The sequence below is a fragment of the Phyllobates terribilis genome, unplaced genomic scaffold (assembly GCF_046119375.1).
Source record: "Phyllobates terribilis strain yellow unplaced genomic scaffold, ASM4611937v1 Scaffold_3__8_contigs__length_932513732, whole genome shotgun sequence".
NCBI lineage: Eukaryota > Metazoa > Chordata > Amphibia > Anura > Dendrobatidae > Phyllobates > Phyllobates terribilis.
In genome coordinates this window covers 378,652,686-378,675,634 of record NW_027362763.1, presented here as the reverse complement: position 1 = coordinate 378,675,634, position 22,949 = coordinate 378,652,686, and the positions used below count along the sequence as shown (strand labels likewise).

The following is a 22,949-nucleotide window of genomic DNA, read 5'->3' as shown; positions in this document are numbered from 1 at the left end:
GAGCAAACTTAAAAAAGTTGTTTATTCATTCGACACACAAATGTGTTATAGAAATATGTAAAATACAGTTCTTGACATTAAAATTGCAACACCAAAAAGTAAAAGTTGTAGAAAAATGTAAATCACAGGATTGATAGGCAACTTAATGATATGCAAATGAAAAAAAATAACAATATTTTCAAAATATCTTGATTTATTCAATATCTTAGCTTCACATGCTGAAATACATGCATTTACTTGGCTTTGCATGCTACCAATGAGGTTATTAAAACTTTTACGACTTTTGAAATACACGTACATGAAAAGTTGAGTCCCTGACTTTGATGCGAGCTTGCATGCTGAGTACACATCTTTTCTCGGACACGATGGCTAACTTAATCAGCTATCATGTGCCTTTAACAGCTGCGGATTGTGCAGAGCTTCACACACAGCAGTTAATGAGTTAAATTCCTCTGTCAATCTCTAACAGCTGGTTTTAACAAGGAAATTCCATTGGCGCCCCTGTCCAGTGATTGCGGGGTGCCGATGTTAACCAGTTAAATCCCATTGTCAATCTCTGACAGTGGCATTTAACATGCACAGGCAGAAGGGCGCGTAATTCCATCCATTCATCGTGACGTGATGTGATCACAGGGTTCCGATGGGTTGCCATGACATCCGGGGGTCTGCTGATGACCCCCATGCATGTCATTACTATCCTTCAGTGAAAGCCAGCCTGTGGCTGGTATTCATAGGGGATTGTGATTTTAACTATACTTAGGAGTGCTGATGCACAAACAATCAGACGAATGCAGCTTCAAGTCCCCCAAGAAGACTATTAAATACACTGCTCAAAAAAATAAAGGGAACACTCAAATAACACATCTTAGATCCGAATGAATGAAATATTCTCATTGAATACTTTGTTCTGTACAAAGTTGAATGTGCTGACAACAAAAACAAACAAAAATCCTCAAAGGAAATCAAATTTATTAACCAATGGAGGCCTGGATTTGGAGTCACCCCAAATTTAAAGTGGAAAAACTCACTACTGGCTGATCTAACTTTGATGTAATGTCCTTAAAACAAGTCAAAATGAGGCTCAGTATTGTGTGCGGCCTCCACGTGCCGGTATGACTTCCCTACAACACCTGGGCATGCTCCTGGTGAGGTTGCGGATGGTCTCCTGTGGGATCTTCTCCCAGACCTGGACTAAAGCATCCGGCCAACTCCTGGACAGTTTGTGGTGCAACGTGACGTTGGTGGATGGAGCGAAACATGATGTCCCAGATGTGCTCAATTGGATTCAGGTCTGAGGAGCGGGCCAGTCCATAGCTTCAGTGCCTTCATCTTGCAGGAACTGCTGACACACTCCAGCCACAGGAGGTCTGGCATTGTCCTGCATTAGGGGGAACCCAGGGCCAACCACACCAGTATATAGTCTCACAAGGGGTCTGAGGATCTCATCTCGGTGCCTAATGGCAGTCAGGCTACCTCTGGCGAGCACATGGAGGGCTGTGCGGCCCTCCAAAGAAATGCTACCCCACACCATTACTGACCCACTGCCAAACCGGTCATGCTGAAGGATGTTGCAGGCAGCACATCGCTCTCCACGGCGTCTCCAGACTCTGTCAACTCTGTCACATGTGCTCAGTGTGAACCTGCTTTCATCTGTGAAGAGCACAGGGCGCCAGTGATGACTTTGCCAATCCTGGTGTTCGGTGACAAATGCCAAGCATCCTGCATGGTGTTGGGCCTCTGGCCCTCATACCACCCTCATGGACTGGGTTTCTAACCGTTTGTGCAGACACATGCACATTTGTGGCCGCTGGAGGTAATTTTGCAAGGCTTTGGCAGTGCTCTTTTCTGTTACCAACACTATGGCTTCTCTTTAATATTTGGGCAATATTCATTTGGATCTAAACATAGGGTTAATTTATGTCCCATTATAAGATCCTATATTATATCTGTTACATTATAGATGGCCACTAATTAATTTCATTATCCTTACTATGCTGTTATATTTGGTTTTAGGGAGTTTTCTATAATATTCTGATATATTATATTATGATAGCTTATGAGCCTTTATTACTATTTGATTCAGGAGGTAGTCTCACATATATTTTTGCCATATATTTTAACCACTTCGCGCCAGAGCCTGTTTTTGCCTTCGTGACCGGGCCAATTTTTTCAATTCTGACCACTGTCACTTTATGAAGTAATTACTCTGGAACGCTTCAACGTATTCCCCTGATTCTGAGACTGTTTTTTCATGACATATTGTACTTCATGATAGTGGTAAAATTTCTTCCATATAACTTGCGTTTATTTGTGAAAAAATCGGAAATTTGGCGAAAATTTAGAAAATTTTGCAATTTTCAAACTTTGAATTTTCATGCCCTTAAATCAGAGAGATATGTCACACAAAATAGTTAATAAATAACATTTCGCACATGTCTACTTTACATCAGCACAATTTTGGAACCAAAATTTTTTTTTGTTAGGGAGCTATAAGGGTTAAAAGTTGACCAGCGATTTCTCATTTTTCCAACAAAATTTACAAAAACATTTTTTTAGGGACCACATCATATTTGAAGTCACTTTGAGGGGTCTTTATGACAGAAAATACCCAAAAGTGACACCATTCTAAAAACTGCACCCCTCAAGGTGCTCAAAACCACATTCAAGAACTTTATTAACCCTTCAGGTGCTTCACAGGAATTTTTGGAATGTGGAAAAAAAAAATTAACATTTAACTTTTTTCACAAAAATGTTACTTTAGACCCAATTTTTTTTATTTTCACAGGGGTAACAGGAAAAAATGGACCCCAAATTTTTTTGTGCAATTTCTCTTGAGCGTGCTGATACCCCATATGTGAGGGAAAACCACTGTTTGGGCGCACTGCAGGGTTCGGGAGGGAAGGAGCGCCATTAGACTTTTTGAATGTAAAATTTGTCTGAATAATTAGCAGACGCCATGTTGCGTTTGGAGAGCTCCTGATGTGCCTAAACAGTGGAAACCCCCCACAAGTGACACCATTTTGGAAACTAGACCCCTTAGGGAACTTATCTAGATGTGTGGTGAGCACCTTGAACCCCAAGGTGCTTCACAGAAGTTTATAATATTGAGCTGTAAAAATAAAATTTTCACATTTTTCCCACAAAACCGTTTTTCATCCCTTAATTTTGCATTATCATAAGGGTAATAGGATAAATTGCACCATGAAATTTGTTGTGAAATTTCTCCTGAACACGCTGATACCCCATATGTGGAGGCAAATTACTGTTTGGGCGCATGGCAGGGTTTGAAAGGGAAGGAGCGCCATTTGACTTTTTGAATGTAAAATTTGTTTGAATAATTAGCAGACGCCATGTCGCATTTGGGGAGCCCCTAATGTGACTAAACAGTGGAAACCCCCCACAAGTGACACCATTTTGGAAACTAGACCCCATAGGGAACTTATCTAGATGTGTGGTGAGCACCTCGCACCCCCAGCTGCTTCACAGAAGTTTATAATATTGAGCCGTAAAAATAAAATTTTCACATTTTTCCCACAAAACCGTTTTTCATCCCTTAATTTTGCATTATCATAAGGGTAATAGGATAAATTGCACCATGAAATTTGTTGTGCAATTTCTCCTGAACACGCTGATACCCCATATGTGGAGGCAAATTGCTGTTTGGGCGCATGGCAGGGTTTGAAAGGGAAGGAGCGCCATTTGACTTTTTGAATGTAAAATTTGTTTGAATAATTAGCAGACGCCATGTCGCATTTTGGGAGCCCCTAATGTGACTAAACAGTGGAAACCCCCCACAAGTGCCACCATTTTGGAAACTAGACCCCTTAGGGAACTTATCTAGATGTGTGGTGAGCACCTCGCACCCCCAGCTGCTTCACAGAAGTTTATAATATTGAGCCGTAAAAATAAAATTTTCACATTTTTCCCACAAAACCGTTTTTCATCCCTTAATTTTGCATTATCATAAGGGTAATAGGATAAATTGCACCATGAAATTTGTTGTGCAATTTCTCCTGAACACGCCGATACCCCATATGTGAGGGAAAACCACTGTTTGGGCGCACGGCAGGGTTTGAAAGGGAAGGAGCGCCATTTGACTTTTTGAATGTAAAATTTGTTTGAATAATTAGCGGACGCCATGTCACATTTGTGGAGCCCCTAATGTGTCTAAACAGCGGAAACCCCCCACAAGTGCCACCATTTTGGAAACTAGACCCCTTAGGGAACTTATCTAGATGTGTGGTGAGCACCTTGCACCCCCAGCTGCTTCACAGAAGTTTATAATATTGAGCCGTGAAAATAAAATTTTCACATTTTTCCCATAAAAAATGTTTTTCATCCCCTAATTTTGCATTATCATAAGGATAACCGGAGAAATTGCACCATGAAATTTGTTGTACAATTTCTCCTGAGTACGCCAATACCCCATATGTGGGGGAAAACCACTGCTTTGGTGTACGGCAGGGTTCGGAAGAGAAAGGAGCGCTATGTTGGCTGGGATAGGCAGCAGACACCATGTCACATTTGAAGAGTCGCTGACATGCCAAAACAGCAGAAACCTCCACAAATGACCCCATTTTGTAAACTACACCTCTCAAGGAATTCATCTAGGGAAGTAGTGAGTATTTTTTAATTTTTAAATTTATACCATTGGGCAGTGAAAAAATCATAATTATATTTTTACCACAAAAAAATGTTTTACCCTCAGATTTTACATTTTCACACAGGGCAATGGGTAAAAATGGTGCCGAAATGTGTCACACAATTTCTTCTAAAAGTGTCAATACCCCATATGTGGCTGTATCGTACCGCTTAGCCATACGGTGAGATCTGGGGGGGACGGAGTGCTATTTGACAATTGGAGAACAAATTATTGTAGAATAGGCATTTGGATTTGGGAGCACAAAATTTTCTGAATTTCTTTTGGGGGGCAAGGGTCATTTTGCTTTTCCAGAGCCTTTCTGCTACCAGTAACTTGGAAGTCCCTTATATTTTTAACAGATGACGGACCTGAGTGGGGACTAGCTTTTTTTGAGGACTGAGTTGAAGCTTTTATTGGGAACATTTTACGTAACATTTATCCGGCGCTCTAGGCTGAGCACTTACATCGGGGTTTCCATCTAAATTTCCAAGTGATGTAATTCAGATGAAACCCCTGCAGGATCCATTCACTGTAATGAGGCAGCAGAGTTACTCTGGACACCGTCTGGCCTCTGTGTAGCGGTGTCCTTTTTTTCAGAAGTGCACAAAACTGTGGCCAACCGCACTTTTATGCACGCCTAAAACAAATGACACCGTGGGATCCCAGGCTAGACGGCGTCCACAGTGGCCTATATCTGTCTCATTACAGGGAATCTTCCGTCATGGGTTCCGGCTGAATCATGTATTTCAGAGATTTACACGGAAACTCTGGTGTAAGTGCTCAGCGCAGAGCACAGGATAAATGTGGGCAGAGCCTTACTGGGATCTTTGGGGACATAATAAACAAATCAGTAGCAGGTGAAGAATTGGTTTTATTTATTTTTTACGCCGTTCCTAGTGTGATATAACTGATTAGATTACTTTATTCTTCGGGTCGGTGTGATTACAGAGATACCAGATTGATATCGGGTTTTTATGACTGACAGCTGTCACACACTAAAAGACGCTTTTTTTGCAAAATCTAGTTTTTGCATCACCATATTTTGAGAGCTATAATTTTTCCATATTTCGGCCGACAGAGTCATGTGACGGCTTGTTTTTTGCGGGACGAGTTGACATTTTTATTGGTACCATTTTTGGGGACGTGACATTTTTTGATCGCTTTCTATTCCGTTTTTTGGGAGGTAAAATTAACAAAAACAAACAATTCAGGAATTGTTTTTTGAGTTTTTTTTTTATGCCGTTCTGCGTGTGGTAAAAGTGATCAGGCAGCGTTATTCTTCGGGTCAGTACGTTTACAGTGATACTACACTTACTGTATTTTTTTTATGTTTTGGCGCTTTTACACAATAAAACTATTTTATAGAAAAAAATATTTTTTTTGCATTGCTTTATTCTGAGCGCTATAACTTTTTTATTTTTCGGCTGATGTACTGTATGGCGGCTTTTTTTTGCGTAACAAGATGACGTTTTCAGTGGTACCATTTTTATTTCTATTTTGTTTTTTGATCGCATTTTTTTCCACTTTTTGTTTGGCAATATGATGAAAAAGCATATTTTTTTGCTCCGTTTTTTATTTATTTTTATTACGGTGTGCACAGAAGGAGATAATTAGTGTGACAGTTTTATAGCTCGGGTTGTTTCGGACGCGGCGATACCAAATATGTGTACTTTTTTGGTTTTGTAAAAATATACGGATTTATTGGTTTAATATTTTATTTATTTATTTTTATTTATTTTGTGATTTTTTTATTAATAGTTTAAAAACTTTTTTTTTACTTTTTTTCACATTTTTTCTTAGTCCCTGTATGGGACATTAATTTTTATTTTTCTGATCTCTGATCTCATGTAATGTAATAGACATATATTACATTACATGAGATCTTCCCTGACTGTTTCAGTCAGAGTCTCCTGTCTGGCTACAGCTGCAGCTGAGCCAGACAGGACACCATATATGGCAGAGCTGGAGGCGGTCATGTGACCTCCAGCTGCCATAGCAACCCCAGGTCCTGGAAGGACTCGGAGGTCTTCGGAGAGGTAAGTTGACGACCCCCTCTTCTCCTGCTGTCTCCTATATGCCGCGATCACTATAGATCACAGCATATAGAAGACAGCTAAGGGTTAACATCACTGGGACCTGATCTAATCAGGTCCCGATGATGTTCCCTGTCAGAGCTAACGCTCTGCACCGGAATCGCAGCGCTTGCAGGACCCTGGGGGTCCTGAGCGCTGCGAGACCACCCACCGTTTTTAAACGTCGGCGCTGCACAGAGCCCGGCAAGCGCCGACGTTTATCTACAGTGGGCGGTCGGGAACCGGTTAATATCATGTTTCTGATTTTTATTGATTGATGAAATAAAATTGATTGTTTTACAATTATGGATCTCATCATTTCTCTGCACTAATAATGTAGCGCAGGATTGGTGGATTATGAGTTTGCTTGAAGTGCCATGCTTGTATATATTGATATCCAGTTTATGAAGCAAGATCTACAGCTAGCAGTTTCCACTACAACTGCCAACCAATAATATCCCAGTTGTTGTCAATGGAAGACAAGTTCGGAGACACTGCAAGTCATGGTAGCACATTTTGACCATGCAGGCTTCTCACAGTAGCATGTGCAACACACGACTTAGTGTTGTCATGTTGCAAAATAGCTCCTGGGACACTTATGGGAAATGGCCATATCAGTGATTCCACCACCAAATCAATGTAACGTCGAACTGTTAGTGTAACTGGAATGTAGTCTAGCAAGGTCTGGCTACTCTATATTATGCCACCCCACACCACAATCCCACCTTAGCCGTGATATTTGACATCCTGCTTCACTTTCAGTATTTAATTGATCAGTTACAGAACCAGTGGAATGGCCATTTCTCCAAAGTAAGAGCCAACATGACAATATTAGGTTGCATGTTATTCCTACTAATGTTAGAAGTCTGCATGGCCTATACATGCTTCCATGGGCTGTAGTATCTCTGGACTTTTCTCACATAGAGTACATCAGTGACATCTTTGGTCAGCAATTACAAAGGGATCTATCAGCAGCGGTATTTATGATTTGTGTGCAACTGCATTCCTAGAGAGCGAGGATAACTTCTAAATTTGAGAATAACTCTTTAAATGGAAGCAGGGTTAAGTCAACCAGTTGTTCTTTGAACTGATGAGAGAGTAGAAAGATCCAAAACACATCTTCAAATGGAATTTTTGGTTTTGATTTTCTATCTTAAATCATATGAGAAGACCCTTCAGAGGGTCGATACTGACTTTTAAGATTGCTATTCCCAATTAGTGGCACTAGATTTGTCCTCTTTTTCTCTGAAGAGGTTATTTGCATATCTGAGAATAAACAAACATATAACTGACAGTAAAAGTAGAGAAAAAAAATAAAAAGGATGAAATAAGCAACTCTTATAATAACAGTATAAAATAAAAATATATATAATGTAATAAAATCCTTTGATAAATAAAGTATAAAAATTAAAAATCAGCATTTCTCAATTTACTACAGTATATTCTAAATGCAGAAAAATAAACACAGATTTACAGAAACTTACCTGTCGGCACCACAGCTTCCTAAAAATTTGCAGATATGCTAAAATCATCAGGCACAATGGAACCATGTATGTTATAAAGAAGAAGCAAATGTGGTATACTTTAGAGTAAATTTCTCCTAGAATAGAAAAAAATAAAAAATTTTAATCATATTGCTCAATATGTAATACAAGGTACAGTACTTCCAGATATCCTAACAGAACTTTTGCATTTTGAAAAATAAATACAATAAATGTTGCCAATGTAAACTGATTGAAAAAAGTGTTAAAAATGACATTGATAGTGATGCTTACTGTCTAAAATCACTGTGCTAAAGCAGTTTCCCTTTTGAATTCAATAATGTTTTTTGAGAGACATTGCAGTGCACAGTTGTACCAAGAAGCATTGTGTCAATGATCGAAACATAAAACGGCTTCATTAAAATTTGCATTCTGAAAGCTAATCTTAATGAAGGGACCCACTGGAGTACAGTGCAGGTAATTCATTAAGCAGCACACAGTCAATGAAATCAGTGCATCTGTTAACTGGCGTTGGAAATTTACCCAAGTGAGTGACTAAAATACATTTCTGAAGCAAGTTAAGCCACTAAAGTGGTGGATATTTTCAATAATTTGACGGGCAAGCATAGCCATGTTCCCTACCACTCATTTACCACTCATGTTATATCCATATTGGTGTAGCTGGTAAAGACTGATGTATAAATGCCAAATGTTGAATAATTTATGTGCAACTTCCAAGTTGCGCAAAAACATCGCGATTTATTAAGGTAATTTAGTCAAGAATTTTGGCATAACCACCTTAGTGAATCAGGCCCATACTGTATTTTTCAGGCAAAGAGGCCTTTTTGCAAAAATAATGATCCAAAGAGTCGTTTGTAATGACAAATATGTTTGTCTGGTGAACGCGTTTAAACTGCTGGAGCTGCTACAGCCTGAAATACCAACATTGGTGAGGTTGCTATATTTATCTTGTATCCTTGTGCCAGGAGGAAGGATTTTTATGTTATAAACTATACTGGAGAAAGGCTGTTTTCTTTTTGAAGTGGTAAAGTTCACGATGAACAATAAACTTTATGCTGTTTTGATATAAAAAACTCTTTGTGTATTCACGTAGATACCATAGAGCTGAAACCCTACTATATATATATATATAACATATTTGTCATTACAAACGACTCTTTGGATCATTATTTTTGCAAAAAGACATTTTTGCCTGAAAAATACACATCCTAGATCTGAATGAATGAAATATTCTCATTGAATACTTTGTTCTGTACAAAGTTGAATGTGCTGCTAACAAAATCACACAAAAATCATCAATGGAAATCAAATTTATTAACCAATGGAGGTCTGGATTTTGAGTCACCCCCAAAATTAAAGTGGAAAAACACACTACAGGATGATCCAACTTTGATGTAATGTCCTTAAAACAAGCCAAAATGAGGCTCAGTATTGTGTGTGGCCTCCACGTGCTGGTGTGACCTCCCTACAATGTCAGGGCATGCTCCTGATGAGGTTGCGGATGGTCTCTTGTGGGATCTCCTCCCAGACCTTGACTAAAGCATCCACCAACTCCTGGACCGTCTGTGGTGCAATGTGACGTTGGTGGATGGAGCGACATATGATGTCCCTGATGTGCTCAATAGGATTCAGGTCTGGGGAACGGGTGGGCCAGTCCATAGCTTCACTGCCTTCATCTTGCAGGAACTGCTGACACACTCCAGCCACATGAGGTCTGGCATTGTCCTGCATTAGGAGGAACCCAGGGCCAACCACACCAGTATATGGTCTCACAAGGGGTCTGAGGATCTCATCTCGGTACCTAATGGCAGTCAGGCTACCTCTGGCGAGCACAAGGAGGGCTGTGCGGACCTCCAAAGAAATGCCACCCCACACCATTACTGACCCACTGCCAAACCGGTCATGCTGAAGGATGTTGCAGGCAGCAGATTGCTCTCTACGGCGTCTCCAGACTCTGTCACCTCTGTCACATGTGCTCAGTGTGAACCTGCTTTCATCTGTGAAGAGCACAGGGCGCCAGTGGTGACTTTGCCAATCCTGGTGCTCTGTGGCAAATGCCAAGCATCCTGCACGGAGTTGGGCTGTGAGCACAACCCCCATCTGTGGACATCGGGCCCTCATACCACCCTCACTGAGTCAGTTTCTAACCGTTTGTGCAGACACATGCACATTTGTGGCCTGCTGGAGGTAATTTTGCAGGACTCTGGCAGTGCTCGCATTGATGTGCCATCCTGGATGAGCTGCACTACCTGAGCAATTTCTGTGGGTTGTAGAGTCTGTCTCATGTTACCACGAGTGTGATGACCAAAATATGAGCCAGAAAGCATTGTGGTCAGATGTGGTCTATGGTCCCCACCTGCAGAACCCCTCCTTTATTGAGGGTGTCTTGATAATTGCCACTAATTTCCATGTATTGTCTTTTCCATTTGCACAACAGCATGTGAAATTGATTGTCAATCAGTGTTGCTTCCTAAGTGGACAGTTTGATTTCACAGAAGTTTGATTTACTTGGAGTTATATTCTGTTGTTTAAGTGTTCCCTTTATTTTTTTGAGCAGTGTATATATATATATATACATATATATATATATATATATATATATATACGGTGTGTTTGTATATACTGTGCATGTATGCGTCTATGTTTGCAATATGTATATGCAGTTATATGTGTGTGCATATTTTATAGATGTATGTCAAATGTGTGCATTTTTTATATGTACTGTATGTGTATATGTATTTATAATATGTACATGCATGTACGTACACTCATAAGAAACTAAGAACTAAGAACTAAGAACTAAGAACAACCTCTTTGAATTCTATGGTTTTACATCCGGATATAATTTAAAAAAAGAAAAAAAATGTGGTCCTTAGAAGATATAAAAAATTCAGTAATTAATACCTTAAATAAACAACATGAACATATGACAAATTTCACTGTCATTATTTATTGAACAAAAACTATTCCAAAATTCAAAAGCAGTGTCTGAAAAATTAAGTACTCCCTATAAATCAATTGTTTGTAGAGCTACCTTTCGCAGCACTTAGTAATTGTTTTCTGCATGACTTCATCAGACTTTCACATCATTCTCGAGGAATTTTGCCCCACTTATTTATAACATAGCTTAGCTTCAGTGAGGTTTGTGAGCATTCAATTCTTGCACAGCTCTTTTAAAATCCTAGGTAAAGGTCTGGACTTTAATTTTGCGATTTCAACACCTCAATTATTTTTTTTTCAGCCATTCTGATATAAATTTGCTGGTGTACGTGAGATCATTGTCCTCTTTCATCACTCAATTTCCTCCGAGCAATAGCTTCTGTAGCGATGGCCTCACATTTGACTCTAGAATATTTTGGGATACAGAGGAGTTTATAGTCAATAAGTAGAATGCGCCCAATGACCGCAAGGTGCTTGTTTTGCAAAACAAGCTCAAGTAATCACCACTGCACTGTGCTTTACCACTGGTATGATTTTTTGGGGCTGACATGTTGATTGTTTTTTGACAAATGTGGCGCACGATATTATGGTTGAACAGTTCCACTTTGGTCTCTTCTTACAAAGGATTTAGTTCCAGAAGTGTTGTGGATTACTCAGATGCAACTTTGCAAGCACTAGCTGTGCTGTCATATTCTTATTTGAAAGAATAGACTTTTCCCTGGAAACTCTTCCAAGCAAGTCATAATTGATCAGACTTTTTCTAATTCTACTGTTATGAATTTGAACATTTAACGTGCTATCTGAGGCCTTTGGAGTCTGAGCTGTAGCTCATGAGTTTATTGCAATTTCTCTGAGTATTGCTTTGCCAACCCTTGTGTGACTTTGCTAGAATAAGAAAATAGTCAGCTCACCAGGTTGGGTGTAGATGGTATGGAGTTTCTGCAGAGGCCACGCAGAGTCAGAGCAGCTGAATAGAGGCAATTAAATGGCAGCGGCGGTCCATCGAAGTGAAGGCTCTCAATCAATCAGTGTTTCCATAAAACATCATGTTTATTCATCCATTTAAAAACGAAACTCCAGACAAGAATATGGCTGTATGGAATGATAAAATACTAATGGCCATTAGTATTTTATCATTCCATACTGCCATTTTCCTTGTCTGGAGTTTCGTTTTTAAATGGATGAATAAACATTAAGTTATATGGAAACACTGATTGATTGAAAGCCTTCACTTCGATGGATCGCCTCTGTTATTTCATTGACTTTGCTAGAATATCCACCCCTGCAAAAATTGTTAATTTTCTTCAGCATTTTTCACTTGTGAATAATCTTTCTCACTATAGAATGATTGACTGGAAATTGTTTGGAAATTGCCTTATAACACTTTCAAGATTGAACATCTGCTTCTCTAAGATCATTACTGATATTTTTTCTCTTTGACATCATGTTAACACACTCCAACATGCTCCAGACCAGCAAATTGCCCAAACTTCTGCTTTTATAGAGGTGGTCACTAGTGAAGAGCGGGCATGCTCGTTACTCGAGATTTACGAGCATGCTCGGGTGTTTTCCAAGTATCTTTGGCATGCTCGGGTGTTATGTTTGAGTCACATTTGAGTCATTGTTTCTTAGGCATTCCTCACATGTATTAAAGCTGTCAAACAGTCACAAATCATGAGCACGGAGTGACTCAGACATAACACCTGAGCACGCTGAAGATGCTCGGCGAGCACCTGAGCATGCTTGCCGAAAGGGTTAACATAACATGCTTGCTCATTACTAGTGGTCAGCCTTGCTTATGAATAATTAATCAAGGGCATTTGATTAGCAGAACCTGGTTTCTACTTACCATCTTAATCCCGATCGAAGCAGTTTGATTGTATTTAGGTTTATATCACAGAAAAAAACAGCCTTACCAACACCAAGTCAGATTACCAAAGCAGAAGTAGTATGCGGCAGACCCAATGATTAAGGTGGGGGCAGCACAGGTACAAAATATTGATGCGGCAGCCACCCCCTCACATATATGCCAATTTATGGAGGAGGTGGCTGTCGCCTCAGTATTTTGCACTTGCGCTGCCCCCGCCTTTATCATGGGGGGTGTGCTGCATCCTGCTTGCACTTTGGTAATCTGACCTGGTGTTGGTAAGGCTGAATTTTTCTGTGATGTTTTTTTGAATTCTTGTCCTTTTCTATGAGCTGTTTTTAATTTTAGCTTAGGGACTCGCAAGCATGAGGACCCTTGATGTGGTTGCAAGCTTGAGTATTTTTGCCAAAATATCAACCAATACCTCATGCAATGTATTTATCTTTAAAATTATTTTTCATCTTTTTATTGCACATTTGCCATTTTTGGCAGGATGGGCCAGGCCCTTTATTGTTGGGTGGGTGTATTGAGGCGTCTGTCCTGTGTGGTGCACGTATATAGTGCTGGGCATCCCACTTGATTTAAAATTATGGATGTCATTCATAGGTTGTAAGCCAGACACTGTGCACCACACCTATCTGTGTGACTGGCATCCCATACAAGCTGCAGTTGTGTGCATTTATAATACTACACAGCCACTCACATATCTGCTAATTTATGGAGGGGGTGGCTGTCGCATCAGTATTTCGCACCTGTGCTGCGCCCGCCTTTATCATGGGGGTGTGATGCATCCTTATTGTGCTTTGGTAATCTGACCTGGTGTTGGTAAGACTGTTTTTTTCTGTGATTTTTTTTTTATTCTAATCCTTTTCTGTGAGCTGTACTTAGGTTTATACAAACTGCATTTGCATTTTGGTCCAGGTTTTGTTACATAAAAAGGTCAGTGTAATTTGTCATGTGTTGTTCAACTAAAATTGCATTTATTTAATTTTAAGTTTCTAAGAACAAAGGGCATAATTCATTAAAATGTTTTTAATAGAAAACTGTCATAAAGCACTTTGAAAAGATGTAATTTTTAGCGCAACACTGCATTGTGCAAAAATTTTGCGTTTCACACCAGTTAATGTTCAATCTATTTTTTATTGATGTTAGAATATGTAACATTACAAAAGATTACAGCAAATTAACAAACATCAAAATTTTATAAACAGTGGTTATAAGTAGTGTTGAGCGAGCACTAAAATGCTCGGGTGCTCGAAGCTCGGGCCGAGCTCACTGTGATACTCGGGTGCTCGACCCAAGCAACGAGCCCAATGTTAGTCTATGGGAGACCCGAACATTTTTGCAGCGGCACCCCCGGCAGTCTGTAGAAAGCCTAAAAAGTGCCCAAAACGATAGTGACAGTGCTCAAATGACATGGGGACAGCATGGGGATCGCCCCTGGAAGCATTTCTGACCCCCAGGTCACTGCTGTCAACAACGTGGTCAGAGGTATTAAGCCACTTTTACAGGCTCACAATAAAACGTTCAAAAACTAAAGTGAAAGTGCTTTCCTGTGAAATATGTTAACCCCTTAACGACCATGGGTCTTTCTGTTTTTGTGTTTTCCTTTTTTGCTCCCCTTCTTCCCAGAGCCAGAACTTTTTTAATTTTCGTTCAATATGGCCATGTGAGGGCTTATTTTTTGCGGGACGAGTTGTACTTTTAAACACCATCACTAGTTTTACCATATCGTGTGCTGGAAAATGGGAAAAAAATTCCAAGTGCAGTGAAACTGCAAAAAAAATGCAATTCCAATGTTGTTTTTTGGGTCCTTTTTTTACCACATTCACAGATTGCTAAAACTGACCTGCCATCATTATTTTCCAGGACGTTACGAGTTCATAGACACCAAACATGTATAGGTTCTTTTTTATTTAAGTGGTGAAAAAAAAATCCAAAGCTTGCTAAAAAAAACAAAAAAATGGCGCCATTTTCCGAGACCCTTAGCTTCTCCATTTTTCAGGATCTGGGGCCAGGTGAGTGCTTATTTTTTGCGTGCCGGGCTGATGTTTTCTATTGATACCATTTTGAGGTAGATCCGATGTTTTGATCGCCCGTTATTGCATTTTATTGCAAAGTTGTAGCGACCAAAAAAACTTAATTCTGGCGTTTATAATTTTTTTCTCGTTACGCCGTTTACTGATTGTATTAATTCTTCTTTTATATTGATAGATCGGGCGATTCTGAACGCGGCAATACCAAATATGTGTATGTGTTTTTTTTTTTTATATATATATTTTTTATTTTGAATGGGGCGAAAGGGGGGTGACTTAAACATTTATATATTTTTTATTTTTTTAATTTTTTTAAAAACTTTTTTTTTACACTTTCTGCTTGCTTCTATAGTCTCCAGAGGAGACTAGAAGCAGCAGTTGTCTGATTGCTTCTACTGCATACAAGCGATGAGCAGATCGCTTGTATGCAGGAGTAATGCTCACTTGCTATGAGCGCTGACCACTAGGTGTCGCTCATAGCAATTGAGACATGACAATCACAGGCGTCTGCTGCAGACCCTGAGTTGTCATGCCCACCCATTGGTGACCCGCGATCACGTGACGGGGTCACTGATGGGCGGGGCTTAGGACTCCCGGAAGCGCGAGTTAAATGCCACTGTCAGAGATTTAGCATATTAACAGCCGCGGGTGGATTGCGATTCCAATAATCAGCTGACATGTGCTCGTTTCAGTGCGGGCTCACAGCCGGAGCCCCCGCTGAACCGGCCTTCCCGACCTGGTGCGTACTATTACTGACCAGGTCGGAAAGGGGTTAAGGAACATCCTTTCCAGGGTAAAGACTTGTGTATAAGGTAAAATAAATAACCAAAAACAAAAATACTCCTGCACACCTTGGGCTATGTTCACAAGTAGCATTTTTTATGCGTTTTTGCATGTTTGTATTGCTTTCAACCGTGACAAATGCATTCACCGGGAAATGTCATTTTAACATTTTACAACCTTATCTGGCCATGTGCTGTGTGACACATACATACAGTGCTAAAAAGACATGGGAACAGCATGGGGAAGACCCCTGGAAGCATCTCTGACACCCAGGTCACTGCCTAAAAGTGTGCCCATCAGAAGTGATCCTTCCCGCATCAGAAGATGCAGACTTGCAACTATTCCCGTGCAAGTCCTTGTCCCAGGGCAGTGTTCAATTGTACCTCCCCCATAACTTGCAATACAAGCGCAAGTATGCAGCCTGCCACCCACCCACCCCCAGGCTGCAATACCATACTGCTAGCTTGCTTGCACTTGAAATTGGCCTTTTTAGGCATGTGGAGGTGGAATCTGGTCACCACGTCATGGCTGCGTCGGTAGCCTGGTATTCATACTCAGTCCCCAGCCGCCCGGCGGCCGGGTGTCCACGCTTGGTCCCCAGCCGCCAGGGGGCGGCCGGGTGTCCATACTCAGTCCCCAGCCGCCCTGCAGCCGGGTGCCCACACACAGTCCCCAGCCACGTGGGGGTGGCCGGGTGTCCATAAACGGTCCCCAGCCGCCCCTATTTGTCCTTGTGCGCCTTATACACAAGCGCGCATACCAAAACATTACCTGTGCCCTCCCCAGTGCATTTAGTGGGAAGGACAGCCTAACCACAAACACGTGGACAAGTGAATGTGGCCAGGAATGGTCCATCTCACTGACGCCTTCACACTGGGTTAATATTGTGGAAGCCGGGACACAGTTGGACACTGGGATGCAACACGTCCTCCAGACATAGAGGATTGTGGGTCCTGGGTCAATCAGGCTTCAACACAAAGTTCAGAAGGTAGACAGCAGCAGTGGTCGGCCTCCTACACAACGAGTAAATTATTCATGATCATGAGGCCATCCACCTCCTTAGCTTTCTGTTCCTTGGAATGCAAGCGCATGTATGTAGTAGCAGCTAGGCCTGAGGTGGTCAGCGTTTTGGCGCATATTCTACCTCCTTCGAGGATTGCTGGATGTTTTCCTGCTACTATCCCAGTTCTATGACTCCTGTTAAAACAAAGCTTCAGGTGATGAATGATGGATGAGGTGGTGGCAAATGAGAAAGAGCAGGAGGAACAAGGACCATTCACATCAATATCAGGCCAGCCAACCACACATGTCTTGTAGGATATGTTTCTGTACCAAAAGGAGCAGTTCAGCTACACAGTTATAAGGCATACAGTGAATGCAATGCCTACCAAAAATTTCGAGGCACTCCAATGCCCCTTGGAAGTGACATGGAGGTCAGAGGGCCTTAACTAAACCGTTTTTTCCATTTATAGCAACTGGGTCTCCTGTACACTGTTGGCCTAAGCAGGGAATGGAAGGCTTTCCAAAAATTATTAGGCACTGCAATGCCCCTTGAAACAGACGTGGATTACAGCGTATTAAAAACCTTCTACCCATTATTGGGGAGTGGGTCTCCCTTAGTGTTCGCCTATGCATTGAAAAGCAAAACCTGACAAAAATTAGGAGGAAATGCAATGCCCTTGCAAGAGTCGTGGAGGTTAGAGGTAATTAAAAACAACATGTCAATGCCCCTTGGAAGAGCTGTGGAGTTCAGAGTGGTTTAACAAGACAGTTTTAATGCGCCTTGGAAGAGTGGTGGAGTTCAGAGTGGTTTAACAAGACATTTTTAATGCCCCTTGGAAGAGTGGTGGAGGTTACAGTGGAATAAAAAGACAATATCAATGCCCCGTGGAAGAGACGTGGAGGTCACAGTAGCTTAATAAGATGGTTTTAATGCCCCTTGGAAGAGTGGTGGAGGTCACAGTGGAATAAAAAGACAATATCAATGCCCCTTGGAAGAGTGGTGGAGGTTACAGTGGAATAAAAAGACAATATCAACGCCCTGTGGAAGAGACGTGGAGGAAACAGTAGCTTAACAAGACACTTTTAATGCCCCTTGGAAGAGTGGTGGAGGTCGCAGTGGAATAAAAAGACAATATTAACGACCCTTGTAAGAGACGTGGAGGTCACAGTAGCTTAACAAGACTATTTTAATGCCCCTTACAAGAGCCATGCAGTACAGCATATTAAAAACATTATTCCCATTATTGGGGAGTGGGTCTCCCATTGTCTTTGCCTATGCCTTCCAAGCAAAAGCTGCCAAAAATTAGGAAGGGGGAACTTGCAATGTCCCTTACAAGAGCCATGCAGTACAGCATATTAAAAACATTATTCCCATTATTGGGGAGTGGGTCTCCCATAGTCTTTGCCTATGCCTTTAAAGCAAAAGCTGCCAAAAACTAGGACAGAGGAACTTGCAATGCTGGCAACATGGACCACGGTCACCCTGGTGGTATAGTGGTCGTGAAGGCTGAGGATAAGGAGAAGAGCAAAAAACAACCGAAATGAGGAAGCGTATACCCATGTGTGGGTGTGAAGCGATGCATGGGAATACACCTCCCGAAATAACACAGTGGATTTAACTTTATGTTACTCTGCTGTCATTTGGTGGTGATGAGAAGTCTGGCCCAATCCAGCCCTTGTTCATTTTGATAAGGGTCAGCTTGTCAGCATTGTCAGTTGACAGGCGAGTGCGCTTATCAGTTATAATTCCCCCAGCGGCACTAAAAACACGCTCCGATAACACGCTAGCGGCAGGGCAGGCCAGGACCTCCAAGGCATACAGAGTGAGTTCATTCCAAGTATCCAGCTTGGATACCCAATAATTAAAAGGCACAGAGGAATCACGGAGGACGCTGGTACTCCCTCACCATCTTTTGGAACTTTCCACTCCTTGTGAGAGTACCCTGCGCCTCAGGGCCTGTAAGCTGGGCTGGTCTCAGAAAACTGTCCTAGAACATTGACAGTGTTCCCCTGCCTCTGCTGGATTGGAGTTGCGTCTCTCTCGCCTGTATGCCTTAGTTGGGCAGCGAACTGTGACCTCTGCCGCTACCGTGTTCAGATGGGAATTTTTTTAATAGTTCTGCAGCAAGGGCCTTCTGGTACTGCCCCATTTTTGTAGACCTCTCCAACTCAGGAATAAGAGAGTGAAAGTTCTCCTTGTAGCAAGGGTCTAAAAGTGTCATCAACCAGTAATGACTGTCACCCAACATTTTGACAATGCGAGGGTCACGGTTAAGGCAGCGTAACATAAAGTCAGCCATGGGTGCCAGACTGGTAACAGGCAAGACTTCCGTGTCCTCACCAAGATGACGACTGATAGTGTTGAGCGATCACTAAAATGCTTGGGTGCTTGAAGCTCGGGCCGAGCTTACCATGATACTCGGGTGCTCGACCCGAGCAACGAGCCCAATGTTAGTCTATGAGAGACCCGAGCATTTTTGCGGCAGCACCCACTGCAGTCTGTAGAAAGCCTAAAAAGTGCCCAAAACGATAGTGACAGTGCTCAAAAGACATGGGGGCAGAATGTGGAACGCCCCTGGAAGCATTTCTGACCCCCAGGTCACTGCTGTCAACAACGTGGTCAGAGGTATTAAGCCACTTTTGCGGGCTCACAATAAAACGTTCAAAAACGAAACTGAAACGGTTTTCCTGTGAAATATGTTAAGGAATTTCCTTTCCAGCGTAAAAACTTGTGTATAAGGTAAAATAAATAACCAAAAACAAAAATACTCCTCCACACCTTGGGCTATGTTCACAAGTAGCAGTTTTCATGCGTTTTTGCACTTTTGTATTGCTTTCAACCGTGACAAATGCGTTCACCGGGAAATGTCATTTTAACATTTTACAACCTTATCTGGCCATGTGCTGTGTGACACATGCATACAGTGCTGAAAAGACAAGGGATCAGCATGGGGAAGACTCCTGGAAGCATCTCTGACCCCCAGGTCACTGTCTAAAAGTGTGCCCATCAGAAGTGATCCTTGCCGCATCAGAAGATGCAGACTTGCAACTATCCCCGTGCAAGTCCTTGTCCCAGGGCAGTGTTCAATTGTACCTCCCCCATTCCTTGCAATGCTAGCGAAAATATGCAGCCAACCACCTACCCACCCGCAGGCTGCAATACCATACTGCTAGCTTTCACTTGAAATGGGGCCTTTTAGTTTGGAGGAGGCCGAAGCTGGCCACTACCTCATGGCCGCTTCGGCAGCGAGGTATCCATACTCTGTCCCCAGCCGCCCGGCGGCCAGGTGTCCATACTCGGTCCCCAGCCACCCTGATTTCTCCTGTCACCTTCCCCCACACTTTTCTTAGCCTGGCCTGCTTTAGGGCAGCATTGGACGAGCCCACCAGAGAACCAGACTCCTCCGGTGGGCCCTGGATTCTCCATCAGGGGAGTTGAGAGTGCCTAGGTGAGGAGCATGATGATGATGATAGAAGTTAGCATCTGCTTTGTTTTCTTGGAATGCAAGCGCATGTATGTAGTAGCGGCTAGGACTGAGGTGGTCCGCGTTTTGGCGCATATCCTACCTCCTCCGAGGATTGCTGGATGTTTTCCTGCTACTATCCCAGTTCTATGACTCCCGTTAAAACAAAGCTTCAGGTGATAAATGATGGATGAGGTAGTGGCAAAGGAGAAAGAGCAGGAGGAACAGGGACCATTCACATCAATATCAGGCCAGTCAACCAGATATGTCTTGTAGGATATGTTTCTGTAACAAAAGGAGCGGTTCGGCTACACAGTTATAGGGCATTCAATGAGTGCAATGCCTACCAAAAATTTCGAGCCACTCCAATGCCCCTTGGAAGTGACATGGAGGTCAGAGGGCGTTAACTAAACCTTTTTTTTCGATTTATAGCAACTTGGTCTCCCGTGCACTGTTGGCCTAAGCAGTGAATGGAAGGCTTTCCAAAAATTATGAGGAACTGCAATGCCCCTTACAAGAGCCATGTGTGGCACCCCAGGGGTCTGGTCACCACAGTAATAGAGATATTACGTCGGAGAGAAAGTGGGAGGTTTCCTGGTCAGGATCCCTTAAACATGCAACATCCTCCTGCCCCAGTCCTGGGAGGGGAGAATTCTGCCCTTATAAACTGGATCTGGGGTGGGGTTGAGTGAGTCAGAGAACAGTCAGAGTCAGAGTGAGAGCAAGGGAAAGTAACAGCAAGGAGCTCTGTAGGAGCTAGGAGCTAAAGACCAGGGGCTGGAAGCTGAGCAGAGCTCGCCCTGGCAGAAGACAATAGGAACCGGACACAGGAGTCCGAAGCTGTGAGGACTTATATATCCAGCAGCAGAAACCAGCCAGCAGGGGATTTCAGGTCCTCTGGCCATAGAAGCCCGGAGACTCAGTCACAAGCAAGGGACCAGCACCGCCGTCGTGGAGCGGAGGCTAACAGAAGGCCCCAAGTCACCAGCCATACGGGTGAGCACTACACGGTACACTCAGGGACGTGGGCTACTTCTACCCGCTTACAGCAAGGTAGCCAGGAAGAGTGCAGACAGACGGGGAGGCCTACAACTCCACCTGGCCAGGGGAACTCCTGCTTGCTCACAGACTGACCAGGCCTCTTATGCTAGCCAGTACTCCCGGGAGGGTCTACCTTATAATCATCAGTAAAGACCCTGAACTGCACTGCAAAGACTCTGATTCGTTCTTGCTGCACTCGTGCACCATCACCCCCATCATCCACACTCACTGCCCTGAGGCTATACTCCTCCCGAGGGGAGTTATCCCATTCTATGCTGCGCACACAACACCAGCCTCAGCGGTCTGCCTCGCAGCGGTGGTACTCCCTGACCGCAATCCACGGGTGGCGCAGTCGGACAATTAACCTCAAAACCTAAGAAAGACTGCCACTGGTTTGACCAGCCTGAGCCACGGGACCGGGTCACCGCCACGGAGACTACAGACCCCAGAGACCCGGCACCGGGTATCCCACACACGTGTACACACGGCTCAGGGGGCGCGTCACATGCAGTACAGCATAATACAAACATAAGTCCCATTATTGGGGAGTGGGTCTCCCATAGTATTTGCTTATGCTTTCCCAGCAAAAGCTGCCAAAAATTAGGATGGAGCAACTTGCAATGCCCCTTACAAGAGCCATGCAGTACAGCATATTACAAACATAAGTCCCATTATTGGGGAGTGGGTGTCCCATAGTATTTGCTTATGCTTTCCCAGCAAAAGCTGCCAAAAATTAGGACGGAGCAACGTGCAATGCCCCTTACAAGAGCCATGCAGTACAGCATATTACAAACATAAGTCCCATTATTGGGGAGTGGGTGTCCCATAGTATTTGCTTATGCTTTCCCAGCAAAAGCTGCCAAAAATTAGGACGGAGCAACTTGCAATGCCCCTTACAAGAGCCATGCAGTACAGCATACTACAAACATAAGTCCCATTATTGGGGAGTGGGTGTCCCATGGTATTTGCTTATGCTTTCCCAGCAAAAGCTGCCAAAAATTAGGATGGAGGAACTTGCAATGCTGGCACCCTGGTGGTATAGTGGTGGTGGAGGCTGAGGATAAGGAGAAGTAGATTAAACAGCCGAAACGAGGAAGCGTATACCCATGTGTGGGTGTGAAGCGGTGCATGTGAATACACCTCCCGAAATAACACAGTGGATTTGATTTTATGTTACTCTGCTGTCATTTGGTGGTGATGAGAAGTCTGGCCCAATCCAGCCCTTGTTCATTTTGATAAGGGTCAGATTGTCAGCATTGTCAGTTGACAGGCGAGTGCGCTTATCAGTTATAATTCCCCCAGTGGCACTAAAAACACGCTCCGATAACACGCTAGCGGCAGGGCAGGCCAGGACCTCCAAGGCGTACAGAGCGAGTTCATTCCAAGTGTCCAGCTTGGATACCCAATAATTAAAAGGCACAGAGGAATCACGGAGGACGCTGGTACGATCGGAAAGGTACTCCCTCACCATCTTTTGAAACTTTCCACTCCTTGTGAGAGTACCCCGCGCCTCAGGGCCTGTAAGCTGGGCGGGTGTCAGAAAACTGTCCGAGAACGTTGACAGTGTAACCCTGCCTCTGCTGGATTGGAGTTGCATCTC

The 22,949-nt window shown here is 42.9% G+C and overlaps 1 protein-coding gene across 2 annotated transcripts in view; it reads right to left on the bottom strand.

The window, feature by feature from the left end:
* Positions 1-22,949, bottom strand: part of HCRTR2 (hypocretin receptor 2) — a 239,398-nt gene that overhangs the window by 15,528 nt on the left and 200,921 nt on the right. For both annotated transcript variants that reach the window (XM_073675426.1, XM_073675427.1), the window contains one exon: positions 8,199-8,314. In XM_073675426.1, coding sequence (XP_073531527.1) covers positions 8,199-8,314 — 116 coding nt within the window. The remainder of the gene's footprint in view (positions 1-8,198; positions 8,315-22,949) is intronic.